At 43.8% G+C, this 13605-nt stretch overlaps 1 protein-coding gene across 3 annotated transcripts in view; it reads right to left on the bottom strand.

Annotated features, from left to right (window-relative positions):
• Positions 1 to 340: 340 nt before the first annotated feature.
• Positions 341 to 13605, bottom strand: part of LOC139414864 (DNA (cytosine-5)-methyltransferase 3A-like) — a 76447-nt gene continuing 63182 nt past the window's right edge. The window contains exons 18-20 of one of the 3 annotated variants that reach the window (XM_071162446.1): positions 13498 to 13567; positions 9581 to 9699; positions 341 to 2295 (exon numbers count right to left, since the gene is read on the bottom strand). In XM_071162446.1, the coding sequence (XP_071018547.1) occupies positions 2154 to 2295; positions 9581 to 9699; positions 13498 to 13567 (331 nt within the window). In that variant the 3' untranslated portion in view covers positions 341 to 2153. The remainder of the gene's footprint in view (positions 2296 to 9580; positions 9700 to 13497; positions 13568 to 13605) is intronic. The other 2 variants (XM_071162445.1, XM_071162444.1) reach the window with 2 other exon arrangements.

Raw genomic sequence — 13605 nt, 5'->3', positions numbered from 1 at the left:
ACTTGGACATTCTGACATTTATTTGGGGCTAATTTAATTGGTTTTGTGAATTTATACACTTTTAATATAATATATGATTATTTTTCTCATTTTATTAATTTAGTCTGTTTTGCTTCAGTCACTCTCATAGGAAAACAGTATTTATTTTATATGGTAGCATAGTTTACAATCCAAGCTGATTATTACAATGTTCCCACCAGACTGTTCCCACAACCCAATGAAACATTCTGGGAACCATTAAAGAACAGACTAAATGTGTCCTGGGAATGTTCTTGTAACACCAGGTGAATGTTTTTGGCACTGTATAAAAAAAGTTGTAGAATCAGCAACACAACGGGACAGTTTTGGAACATATATATTGTGATGTTCCCACAACCTAATGAAACATTCTGGGAACCTTTTAAAGAACACATTACATATGTTTATAGGAACGTTCTAGCAACATCATGCAAATGTTTTATACAAACATACAAACTTTTGGGGAATGTTCTATTGTGGTTGTTAAATGTTACATGAAGTATCCTTGGAATGTTCTCTTAAAACACATTTGATAAATAAATATATGATATCATCCTAATGTTACATAAAACCCTAACTAGAACTTAATGGGAATCTGAGCTAACGTTCTGGGAATGTTCCCGTTTTGCTGGGGAGGAGGAAGGTATATGTACCATAATACACGATCAGTGTGCCAGACATTATCTCTAGGCTAAAACATGAATCCTTTATTCATTACAGGTTCAAGTACAAAGTTAAAATGTTATTCTGCTTTAGTTATTCTGCATACAAGATACAAGAGTACATAATATTGCCTTTGACTCTCTACCACAACTAAATACAGCCATTGGAAAGACAACCTTATTCTAACTATAGATCTGATATATTATATTTTTTTTAAATTTTAGCACCTTTTGAAACATCACCGGTCCTTCCTCTTCAAAACACATTTCATTACACCCGTGAGAGGAGCGTGCATGTCTGTGTGTGACAGCCTGCTCGGACTCCACCCTGTTAAAACTCTCAACGGGTGATACCCTCGTTGACTTATCACCTGTCAATCAAATAACCACCAGTACATCACATCAAACAACAAATAAACATCCCACCCCCTGCCCCCAAGCCCCTCCCCCTACAGTACAACAGACCACTCACTATACTGACAGATAGTAATTGATGGTAACCCATAGTAACCATGTTACCGTAAGCGAGCACCTTATGACATAACGCCCCACTGCACCATGGGAGACAGCTGTGTTTGCGCATGACGGAGCACAGGGTTGGAAACAGCTCATCACAACTGTGTGTGTGTGTGTATGTGTGTGTGTGTGTGTGTGTGTGCGTGCGTGCGTATGTGTGTGTGTGTGTGTGTGTGTGTGTGCAGCAAACTGTGTAACCCACTAGTGTGACTGACTGCTGTGTAAACCTGGATTGTCTGTGCGCCACGAGACCATGTTAGCCCACTGAACTAAAGACTAGGCTCTCTCTGGGCGCTAACCTGAGTCCTCAGGTCGCAGGCAAGTTACTCGTCATGCTGAACTACCTACACAACGCTTAACTGTAGAACACTGACCTCTAACCCCTGACCTCTAACCCCTCTGCTACGCTGCACTTAGAGACAGTAGAAAACAAGCTGCTACCTGAAGAGAAAGAAATACTGCAAACTAATGAAACTACTGAACAAAGACCTGGTAGTGTGTGTGTGTGTGTGTGTGTGTGTGTGTGTGTGTGTGTAGCACCATAGATTTGATTAACAGGAGGGAGATGTAGAGGAGATTAAGCACCACTGAGTGTTGAAGCACCTTTGTCAACTAGCACCATGGAATCTGAGGTGTGAGTGACAGAGAGACTGGAAGAGAGACAGTCCATGTTGTCGGAGTATTGTTTTGTGGCTGGATAACAGGTTTAGTTTGTGATTGGTTAGCACCAGGGTTGGGGCGTATCCTGGCTTGTGATTGGTTAACACCGGGGCGGGGCTGGAACCTTTCTGGTTGGGCATCGGCCTGTGGGTCATGGGCGGGGCTCCAGGCTGAGAACTCTTTCAGTTGAGTGTGTGTGTGTGTGTGTGTGTGTGTGTGTGTGTGTGTGTGTGTGTGTGTGTGTGTGTGTGTGTGTGTGTGTGTGTGTGTGTGTGTGTGTGTGTGTGTGTGTGTGTATTAGTTGCAGGCGAAGTACTCTTTGAGTGGGGCGAAGAGGTGTCGTATGACTGGAACGCTCCAAGACCGCCCCAACAGACGCTGTCTGGAGAGACGACTCATGTTGGACACATCTGTGTAGTGGACCGGGAACCCAAAAACCCTGCAGAGGTAAGAGGTCAGAGGTTACAAAAGACAAAATATAAAATTAATTGAAATAGTATAACTGTATTGGAGATAGTAGAACTAAAGTAGAGATAGTAGAACTACAGTAGAGACAGTGTAACTACAATAGAGATAGTAGAACTACAGAAGACAGTATAACTGTATTAGAGATAGTAGAACTAAAGTAGAGATAGTAGAACTACAATAGAGACAGTATAACTTTATTAGAGATAGTAGAACTACAGTAGAGATAGTGTAACTACAGTAGAGACAGTATAACTGTATTAGAGACAGTAGAACTAAAGTAGAGATAGTGGAACTACAGTAGAGACAGTATAACTGTATTAGAGACAGTAGAACTAAAGTAGAGATAGTATAACTACAGTAGAGACAGTATAACTGTATTAGCGATAGTAGAACTAACGTAGAGATAGTAGAACTACAGTAGAGACAGTATAACTACAGTAGATGGTAGAACTAAAGTAGAGATAGTAGAACTACAGTAGAGACAGTATAACTGTATTAGAGATAGTAGAACTAAAGTAGAGACAGTATAACTGTATTAGAGATAGTAGAACTGAAAAACAGCTAGTATAATAGAGACAGTAGAACCATAGTAGAGCTACCGTAGAGATAGTAGAGCTAGATATAATATAACTAAAGTAGAAAAACAAAAGACAGTAGAAATAAAGATAGGATGACTAGAGTAGAGACAGTATAACTAGAGTAGAGACAGGATATCTAGAATAGATACAGTAGAACTAGAACAGAGACAGTAGAACTAGAGTAGAGACAATAGAGAAAACTAGAGATAGTAGATCTAGAGTAGACAGCAGAACTAGACAATAGAACTACAGTAAATATAGTAGACCTAGAGTAGAGACAGTATAACTAAAGTAGAGACACTATAACTAGAGTAGAGACAGTAGAACTAAAGTAGAGACAGTAGAACTAAAGTAGAGACAGTTGAACTAAAGTAGAGACAGTAGAACTAAAGTAGATACAGTAGAGCTAGAGTAGAGATAAAAGAACGAGAAGAGATAGTATAAGTAGAGTAGAGACAGTTAAACTAAAGTAGAGAGAATAGAACTCGAGTAACGATAATAGAACTAGATTAGAGACAGAAAAACTAGAGTAGAGACAGTAGATCTAGAGAAGAGTCAGCAGAAGTAGAGTACAGATAATAGAACTAGAGTAGAGAAGTAGAACTAGAGTAGAGACATTATAACTAGAGTAGAGATAATATAACTAGAGTAGAGACAGTAGACCTTAGCTACAGTGCCTTGCGAAAGTATTCGGCCCCCTTGAACTTTGCGACCTTTTGCCACATTTCAGGCTTCAAACATAAAGATATAAAACTGTATTTTTTTGTGAAGAATCAACAACAAGTGGGACACAATCATGAAGTGGAACGACATTTATTGGATATTTCAAACTTTTTTAACAAATCAAAAACTGAAAAATTGGGCGTGCAAAATTATTCAGCCCCCTTAAGTTAATACTTTGTAGCGCCACCTTTTGCTGCGATTACAGCTGTAAGTCGCTTGGGATATGTCTCTATCAGTTTTGCACATCGAGAGACTGACATTTTTTCCCATTCCTCCTTGCAAAACAGCTCGAGCTCAGTGAGGTTGGATGGAGAAGAACAGTTCTTGTGTTGGCATTGCTTCCAGAGACAGTTTGGAACTCGAAAGTGATTGTTGCAACCAAGGACAGACGATTTTTACGCGCTGTGCATTTCAGCACTCGAAGGTCTCGTTCTGTGAGCTTGTGTGGCCTACCACTTTGCGGCTGAGCCGTTGTTGCTCCTACACATTTCCACATAAAAAATAACAGCACTTACAGTTGACCAGGACAGCTCTAGCAGGGCAGAAATATGATGAACTGGCTTGTTGGAAAGATGGCATCCCATGATGGGACCATGTTGAAAGTCACTGAGCTCTTTAGTAAGGCCATTCTACTGACAATGCTTGTCTATGGAGATTGCAAGGCTGTGTGCTCAATTCTATATACGTGAGCAACGAGTGTATATAAAAAAAGCTGAATCCGCTAATTTGTAACAGTTCACAAACTTGTGTGTGTATATATATGTAAACTCAGCCAAAAAAGAAATGTCCTCTCACTGTCAACTGCGTTTATCTTCAGCAAACTTAACGTGTAAATATTTGTGTAAACATAACAAGATTCAACAACTGAGACATAAACTGAACAAGTTCCACAGACATGTGACTAACATAAATTTAATCATGTGTCCCTGAACAAAGGGGGGGGGGTCAAAATCAAAAGTAACAGTCAGTATCTGGTGTGGCCACCAGCTGCATTAAGTACTGCAGTGCATCTCTTCCTCATGGACTACACCAGATTGGCCAGTTCTTGCTGTGAGATGTTACCCCACTCTTCCACCAAGGCACCTGCAAGTTCCCAGACATTTCTGGGGGGAATGGCCCTAGCCCTCACCCTCCGATCCAATATGTCCCAGATGTGCTCTATGGGATTGAGATCCGGGCTCTTCGCTGGCCATGGAAGAACACTGACATTCCTGTCTTGCAGGAAATCACGCACGGAACGAGCAGTATGGCTGGTGGAATTGTCATGCTGAAGGGTCATGCCAGCATGAGCCTGCCGGAAGGGTACCACATGACGGAGGAGGATGTCTTCCCTGTAACGCACAGCATTGAGATTGCTTGCAAGCTCAGTCCGATGATGCTGTGACACACCGCCTCAAACCATGACGGACCCTCCACCTCCAAATCGATCCTGCTCCAGAATACAGGCCCCGGTGTAACGCTCATTCCTTCGACGATAAACGCGAATCCGACCATCACTCCTGGGGAGACAAAACCGTGACTCGTCAGTGAAGAGCACTTTTTGCCAGTCCTGTCTGGTCCAGCGACGGTGGGTTTGTGCCCATAGGCAACATTGTTGCCGGTGATGTCTGGTGAGGACCTGTCATACAACAGGCCCACAAGTCCTCAGTCCAGCCTCTCTCAGCCTATTGCGGACAGTCTGAGCACTGATGGAGGGATTGTGCGTTCCTGGTGTTACTCGGGCAGTGGTTGTTGCCATCTTGTACCTGTCCCGCAGGTGTGATGTTCAGATGTAGCAATCCTGTGCAGGTGTTGTTACACGTGGTCTGCCACTGCGAGAACAATCAGTTGTCCATCCTGTTTCCCTGTTTCCCTGTGAATTTATTTGTAAATTATGGTGGAAAATAAGTATTTGGTCAATAACAAAAGTTTATCTCAATACTTTGTTATATACCCTTTGTTGGCAATGACAGAGGTCAAACGTTTTCTGTAAGTCTTCACGAGGTTTTCACACACTGTTGCTGATATTTTGGCCCATTCCTCCATGCAGATCTCCTCTAGAGCAGTGATGTTTTGGGACTGTTGCTGGGCAACACAGACTTTCAACTCCCTCCAAAGATTTTCTATGGGGTTGAGATCTGGAGACTGGCTAGGCCACTCCAGGACCTTGAAATGCTTCTTGCGAAGCCACTCCTTCGTTGCCCGGGCGATGTGTTTGGGATCATTGTCATGCTGAAAGACCCAGCCACGTTTCATCTTCAATGCCCTTGCTGATAGGAGGTTTTCACTCAAAATCTCACGATACATGGCCCCATTCATTCTTTCCTTTACACGGATCAGTCGTCCTGGTCCCTTTGCAAAAAAACAGCCCCAAAGCATGATGTTTCCACCCCCATGCTTCACAGTAGGTATGGTGTTCTTTGGATGCAACTCAGCAGTCTTTGTCCTCCAAACACGACGAGTTGAGTTTTTACCAAAAAGTTATATTTTGGCTTCATCTGACCATATGACATTCTCCCAATCTTCTTCCAAATGCTCTCGAGCAAACTTCCGACGGGCCTGGACATGTACTGGCTTAAGCATGGGGACACGTCTGGCACTGCAGGATTTGAGTCCCTGGCGGCGTAGTGTGTTACTGATGGTAGGCTTTGTTACTTTGGTCCCAGCTCTCTGCAGGTCATTCACTAGGTCCCCCTCTGTGGTTCTGGGATTTTTGCTCACTGTTCTTGTGATCATTTTAGGGGTGAGATCTTGCGTGGAGCCCCAGATCGAGGGAGATTATCAGTGGTCTTGTATGTCTTCCATTTCCTAATAATTGCTCCCACAGTTGATTTATTCAAACCAAGCTGCTTACCTATTGCAGATTCAGTCTTCCCAGCCTGGTGCAGGTCTACAATTTTGTTTCTGGTGTCCTTTGACAGCTCTTTGGTCTTGGCCATAGTGGAGTTTGGAGTGTGACTGTTTGAGGTTGTGGACAGGTGTCTTTTATACTGATAACAAGTTCAAACAGGTGCCATTAATACAGGTAACGAGTGGAGGACAGAGGAGCCTCTTAAAGAAGAAGTTACAGGTCTGTGAGAGCCAGAAATCTTACTTGTTTGTAGGTGACCAAATACTTATTTTCCACCATAATTTGCAAATAAATTCATTAAAAATCCTACAATGTGATTTTCTGTAATTTTTTTCTCATTTTGTCTGTCATAGTTGAAGTGTACCTATGATGAAAATTACAGGCCTCTCTCATCTTTTTAAGTGGGAGAACTTGCACAATTGGTGGCTGACTAAATACTTTTTTTGCCCCACTGTACATAGAAGTATAGAGGCCCATTATCAGCAACCATCACTCTTGTGTTCCAATGACACGTTGTGTTAGCTAATCCAAGTTTATAATTTTAAAAGGCTAATTGATCATTAGAAAACCCTTTTGCAATTATGTTAGCACTGCTGAAAACTGTTGTTCTGATTAAAGAAGCAATAAAAATGGCCTTCTTTGGACCAGTTGAGTATCTGTACACAGCCCATCTGTAAATAGCCCACCCACCCAACTACCACATCCCCATATTGTTATTTATTTTTGACCCCAGTATCCCACATCATCATCTGCACACCTATCACTCCCGTGTTAATGCTAAATTGTAGTTATTTCGCCAATATGGACTATTTATTGCCTTACCTCCCTAATCTTACCTCAGTATAGTTAGGTCAGGGGTTACCTCTCCATCTCAGTATAGTTAGGTCAGGGGTTACCTCTCCATTTCAGTATAGTTAGGTTAGGGGTCAGGGGTTACCTCACCATCTCAGTATAGTTAGGTCAGAGGTCAGGGGTTACCTTTCAATCTCAGTATAGTTAGGTCAGGGGTCAGGGGTTACCTATCCATCTCAGTATAGTTAGGTCAGGGTTCAGGGGTTACCTCTCCATCTCAGTATAGTTAGGTAGGGGTCACCTCACCATCTCAGTTTAGTTAGGTTAGGGGTCAGGGGTTACCTCACCATCTCAGTATAGTTAGGTCAGGGGTCAGGGGTTACCTCACCATCTCAGTTTAGTTAGGTTAGGGGTCAGGGGTTACCTTTCCATCTCAAGATAGTTAGGTCAGGGGTCATGGGTTACCTCTCCATCTCAGTATAGTTAGGTCAGGAGTTACCTCTCCATCTCAATATAGTTTGGTCAGGGGTTACCTTTCCTTCTCAGTATAGTTAGGTCAGGGGTCAGAGGTTACCTCTCCATCTCAGTATAGTTAGGTCAGGGGTTACCTCTCCATTTCAGTATAGTTAGGTCAGGGGTCAGGGGTTACCTCACCATCTCAGTTTAGTTAGGTTAGGGGTCAGGGGTTACCTCACCATCTCAGTATAGTTAGGTCAGGGGTCAGAGGTTACCTCTCCATCTCAGTATAGTTAGGTCAGGGGTTACCTCTCCATTTCAGTATAGTTAGGTCAGGGGTCAGGGGTTACCTCACCATCTCAGTTTAGTTAGGTTAGGGGTCAGGGGTTACCTCACCATCTCAGTATAGTTAGGTCAGGGGTCAGAGGTTACCTCTCCATCTCAGTATAGTTAGGTCAGGGGTTACCTCTCCATTTCAGTATAGTTAGGTCAGGGGTCAGGGGTTACCTCACCATCTCAGTTTAGTTAGGTTAGGGGTCAGGGGTTACCTCACCATCTCAGTATAGTTAGGTCAGGGGTCAGGGGTTACCGCTCCATCTCAGTATAGATAGGTTGGGGTTCAGGGGTAACCTCTCCATCTCAGTATAGTTAGGTCAGGGGTAAGGAGATACCTTTCCATCTCAGGATAGTTTGGTTAGGGGTCAGGGGTTACCTTTCAATCTCAGTATAGTTAGGTCAGGGGTCAGGGGTTACCTCTCCATCTCAGTATAGTTAGGTCAGGTGTCAGGGGTTACCTCACCATCTCAGTATAGTTAGGTCAGGGGTCAGGGGTTACCGCTCCATCTCAGTATAGATAGGTTGGGGTTCAGGGGTAACCTCTCCATCTCAGTATAGTTAGGTCAGGGGTCAGGAGATACCTTTCCATCTCAGGATAGTTTGGTTAGGGGTCAGGGGTTACCTTTCAATCTCAGTATAGTTAGGTCAGGGGTCAGAGGTTATCTCTCCATCTCAGTATAGTTAGGTCAGGGGTCAGGGGTTACCTCTCCATCTCAGTACAGTTAGTTTGGGGGTCAGGGCTTACCTCTCCATCTCAGTATAGTTAGGTCAGGGGTCAGGGGATACCTCACCATCTCAGTTTAGTTAGGTTAGGGGTCAGCGGTTACCTCACCATCTCAGTATAGTTAGGTCAGGGGTCTGGGGTTACCTCTCCATCTCAGTATAGTTAGGTTAGGGGTCAGAAGTTACCTTTCCATCTCAGTATTTTGTTAGATTAGGGGTCAAGAGTTACTTTTCCATCTCAGTAGAGCTAGGTTAGGGGTCAGGGGTTACCTCTCCATCTCAGTATTTTGTTAGATTAGGGGTCAAGGGTTACCTCTCCATCTCAGTATTTTGTTAGATTAGGGGTCAGGGGTTACCTCTCCATCTCAGTATTTTGTTAGATTAGGGGTCAAGGGTTACCTTTCAATCTCAGTATAGTTAGGTCAGGAGTTACCTCTCCATCTCAGTATTTTGTTAGATTAGGGGTCAAGGGTTACCTTTCCATCTCAGTAGAGCTAGGTTAGGGGTCAGGGGTTACCTCTCCATCTCAGTATTTTGTTAGATTAGGGGTCAAGGGTTACCTTTCCATCTCAGTAGAGCTAGGTTAGGGGTCAGGGCTTACCTCTCCATCTTAGTATTTTGTTAGATTAGGGGTCAGGGGTTACCTCTCCATCTCAGTATAGTTAGGTTAAGTTAGGTTAGGAGTCAGGGGTTAGCTCTTCATCTCAGTATAGTTAGATCAGGGGTCAAGGGTTACCTTTCCATCTCAGTATAGTTTGGTTAGGGGTCAGGAGTTACCTTTCCATCTCAATATAGTTAGGTCAGGGGTCAGGGGTTACCTCTCCATCTCAGTACACCAGAGTATGTCCTCCTTGTTGTCCATGTAAACAGGGAAGTGTTGATCCTTCCCCTGCTTCACTGAGTTAGAACGCGTTGTTATTGTACGCACCTTCCCAAACTACAACAGATAAATACAGGGTTCTGTTCAGGAGGGGACCCACACTCACTTTTACCTGTCCCAAATATAACCCAAAGAACAGAAATAGGACAGCACTACAGTGAATAAATGTATTGCCTCATGAACGTTAGGGGTATGAGCCCTTCTTCAATGGCTATCACTGTCACAACAACCAGACCTCACAGGTGGGCATCATGAAACATTCCCAGTCAGTACTGGCCCAATCATGGGATCCCAGCAGAGAGAGCTGTGGGGGAAACATGGCAATCAAATAAAGATCTACTGAACAAAAATATTAACACAACATGTCAATGATTTTTCTGAATTACAGTTGATATGAGGAAATCAGTCAATTGAAATAAAATCATTAGGCCCTAATCTATGGATTTCACATGACTGGGAATACAGATATGCATCTGTTGGTCACATACATTTAAAAACTAAATGGGCCTCACAATGGGTCTCAGGATCTCGTCACTGTATTTCTGTGCATTCAATTGCCATCGATAAAATGCAATTGTGTTCGTTGTCCGTCCATGACTGTTCATGCCATAACACCACCGCCACCATAGGGCACCCTGTTCACAACGTTGACATCAATCAGCAAACCGCTCACCCACACAACGCAAAACACATGTTCTGCGGTTGTGAGGCTGGTTGGACGTACTACCAAATTCTCTCAAACGATGTTGGAGGCAGTTTATGATAGAGAAATTAACATTAAATTATCTGGCAACCGCTCTGGTGGACATTCCTGCAGTCAGCATGCCAGTTGCACCTTCCCTCAAAACTTGAGACATCTGTGGCATTGTGTTGTGTGACAAAACTACACATTTTAGAGTGGCCTTTTATTGTCCCCAGCACAAGGTGCACCTGTGTAATGATCATGCTGTTCAATCAGCTTCTGGATATGCCACACCTGTCAGGTGGATGGATTATTTTGGTAAAGGAGAAATGCTCACTAACAGGAATGTAAACACAGAGTCAATGTGGAGACTATATACAGGGGGTACCGGTACAGAGTCAATGTGGAGACTATATACAGGGGGTTCCTGTACATAGTCAATGTGGAGACTATATACAGGGGGTACCGGTACAGAGTCAATGTGGAGACTATATTCAGGGGGTACCTGTACATAGTCAATGTGGAGACTATACAGGGGGTACCGGTACAGAGTCAATGTGGAGGCTATATACAGGGGGTACAGGTACAGAGTCGATGTGGAGGCTATATACAGGGTATTACGGTACAGAGTCAATGTGGAGGCTATATACAGGGGGTACCAGTACAGAGTCAATGTGGAGGCTATATACAGGGTGTTACGGGTACTGAGTCAATGTGGAGACTATATACAGGGGGTACCGGTACAGAGTCAATGTGGAGGCTATATACAGGGTGTAGCGGTAAAGAGTCAATGTGGAGGCTATATACAGGGTGTTACGGTACAAAGTCGATGTGGAGGCTATATACAGGGGGTACCAGTACAGAGTCAATGTGGAGGCTATATACAGGGTGTTACGGTACTGAGTCAATGTGGAGACTATATACAGGGTATTACGGTACAGAGTCAATGTGGAGGCTATAGACAGGGGGTACCGGTACAAAGTCAATGTGGAGGCTAAATACAGGGTGTTACGGTACTGAGTCAATGTGGAGACTATATACAGGGTATTACGGTACAGAGTCAATGTGGAGGCTATAGACAGGGTATTACGGTACAGAGTCAATGTGGAGGCTATACAGGGGGTACCGGTACAGAGTCAATGTGGAGGCTATATACAGGGGGTACAGGTACAGAGTCGATGTGGAGGCTATATACAGGGTATTACGGTACAGAGTCAATGTGGAGGCTATATACAGGGTGTTACGATACAGAGTCAATGTGGAGGCTATATACAGGGTGTTACGATACAGAGTCAATGTGGAGGCTATATACATGGTGTTACGGTACAAAGTCAATGTGGAGGCTATATACAGGGGGTACCGGTACAGAGTCAATGTGGAGGTTTTATACAGGGGGTACCGGTACAGAGTCAATGTGGAGGCTATATACAGGGGGTACCGATACAGAGTCAATGTGGAGGCTATATACAGGGGGTACCGGTACAGAGTCAATGTGGAGGCTATATACAGGGGGTACCGGTACAGAGTCAATGTGGAGGCTAAATACAGGGGGTACCAGTACAGAGTCAATGTGGAGGCTATATACAGGGGGTACCGGTATAGAGTCAATATGCGGGGGCACCAGTGTCGAGGTAATTGAGGTAATATGTACATGTAGGTAGAGTTATTAAAGTGACTATCCATAGATAATAACAGAGTAGCAGCAGCGCAGAAGAGGGTGCGGGGGGGTAATACAAATAGTCTGGGTGGCCATTTGATTAGATGTTCAGGGGTCTTATGGCCTGGGGTTAGAAGCTGTTTAGAAGCCTCTTGGACCTAGACTTGGTGCTCCGGTACCGCTTGCCGTGCGGTAGCAGAGAGAAGAGTCTATGACTAGGATGGCTGGAGTCCATGACAATTTTTAGGGCCTTCCTCTGACACCGCCTGGTATAGGTCCTGGATGGCAGGAAGCTTAGCCCAGGTGATGTACAGGGCCGTATGCACTACCCTCTGTAGAGCCTTGTGGTCGGAGGCCGAGCAGTTGCCACACCAGGCAGTGATGAAACCCGTTAGGATGCTCTTGATGCCTGGCAACAGGTGATTTACCATCATGATTTTGGCGGTTGAAATACCTGGTAACAGGTGATTTTTCATCATGGTTGTTGAAATACCTGGTAACAGGTGATTTTTCATCATGGTTGTTGAAATACCTGGTAACAGGTGATTTTTCATCATGGTTGTTGAAATACCTCGTAACAGGTGATTTTTCATCATGGTTGTTGAAATACCTGGTAACAGGTGATTTTTCATCATGGTTGTGAATGGAGCTCTTATGCTCACATATCTTTGTCTTGACGTTTGGTCTTACGTGCATAATAAAAGTTCCAGGAACACTACAGGAGATATACAACATTTTGGGGAACGTCCTATCCTGTTTCAGCATGACAATGCCCCCGTGCACAAAGCGAGGTCCATACAGAAACTATTTGTTGAGATCGGTGTGATTGGTGTGGAAGAACTTGACTGGCCTGAACAGAGACCTGACCTGACCTGACCTCAACCCTATTGAACACCTTTGGGATTAATTGGAACGCCGACTGTGAGCCAGGCCAAATCGGCCAACATCAGTGCCCTACCTAACTAATGCTCTTGTGGCTGAATGGAAGCAAGTCCCCGCAGCAATGTCCCAACATCTAGTGGAAAGCCTTCCCAGAAGAGTGGATGCTGTTATAGCAGCAAAGGGGGGACCAACTCCATATTAACTCCATATTAATGACTTAATTTAATTAATTTTCCATATTAATGACCCCTAATCTGTTTTTAGAATGAGATGTTCGACGGGCAAGTGTACACATACTTTTGGTCATGTAGTGTATGATCGACCTTGAAATAGGACCGTAGGTTTTTGGTAGTAGGTTCTAAATAGGCCAAACATTTAGGTAATTACATCATAATGTAATGCAATTGTGTGTCTGTATTAGACTGTCACCTCCACAGCTCTCTCTGTTGGGATCTCTTGATGGGCCAATACTTACAGGGAATTTAGAATCATGCCACCTGTGTAGTATAGTTGTTGTGACGTTGATTGCAATTGCCTTGCATGCTAAAGAAGGGCTCATACCGGAAACGTTCGTGCAGCAATACAAGATTATTCACTGGAGTCCTATTTCTGTTCATACACACAGACGCGTTACCTTGGCTGTGCGTCCGTGCTCCAGACAGTCTTGTAGTTCCAATCTATCATTCACCATGGCTGTGAGAGGACTGGACATAGACATGATTACTGTTACACTGCTCTTTCA

The sequence above is a fragment of the Oncorhynchus clarkii genome, chromosome 8 (assembly GCF_045791955.1).
Source record: "Oncorhynchus clarkii lewisi isolate Uvic-CL-2024 chromosome 8, UVic_Ocla_1.0, whole genome shotgun sequence".
NCBI classification, from domain to species: Eukaryota; Metazoa; Chordata; class Actinopteri; order Salmoniformes; family Salmonidae; genus Oncorhynchus; species Oncorhynchus clarkii.
Note: the sequence above shows the minus strand (reverse complement) of the source record. Positions and strands in the feature narration are given on the sequence as shown.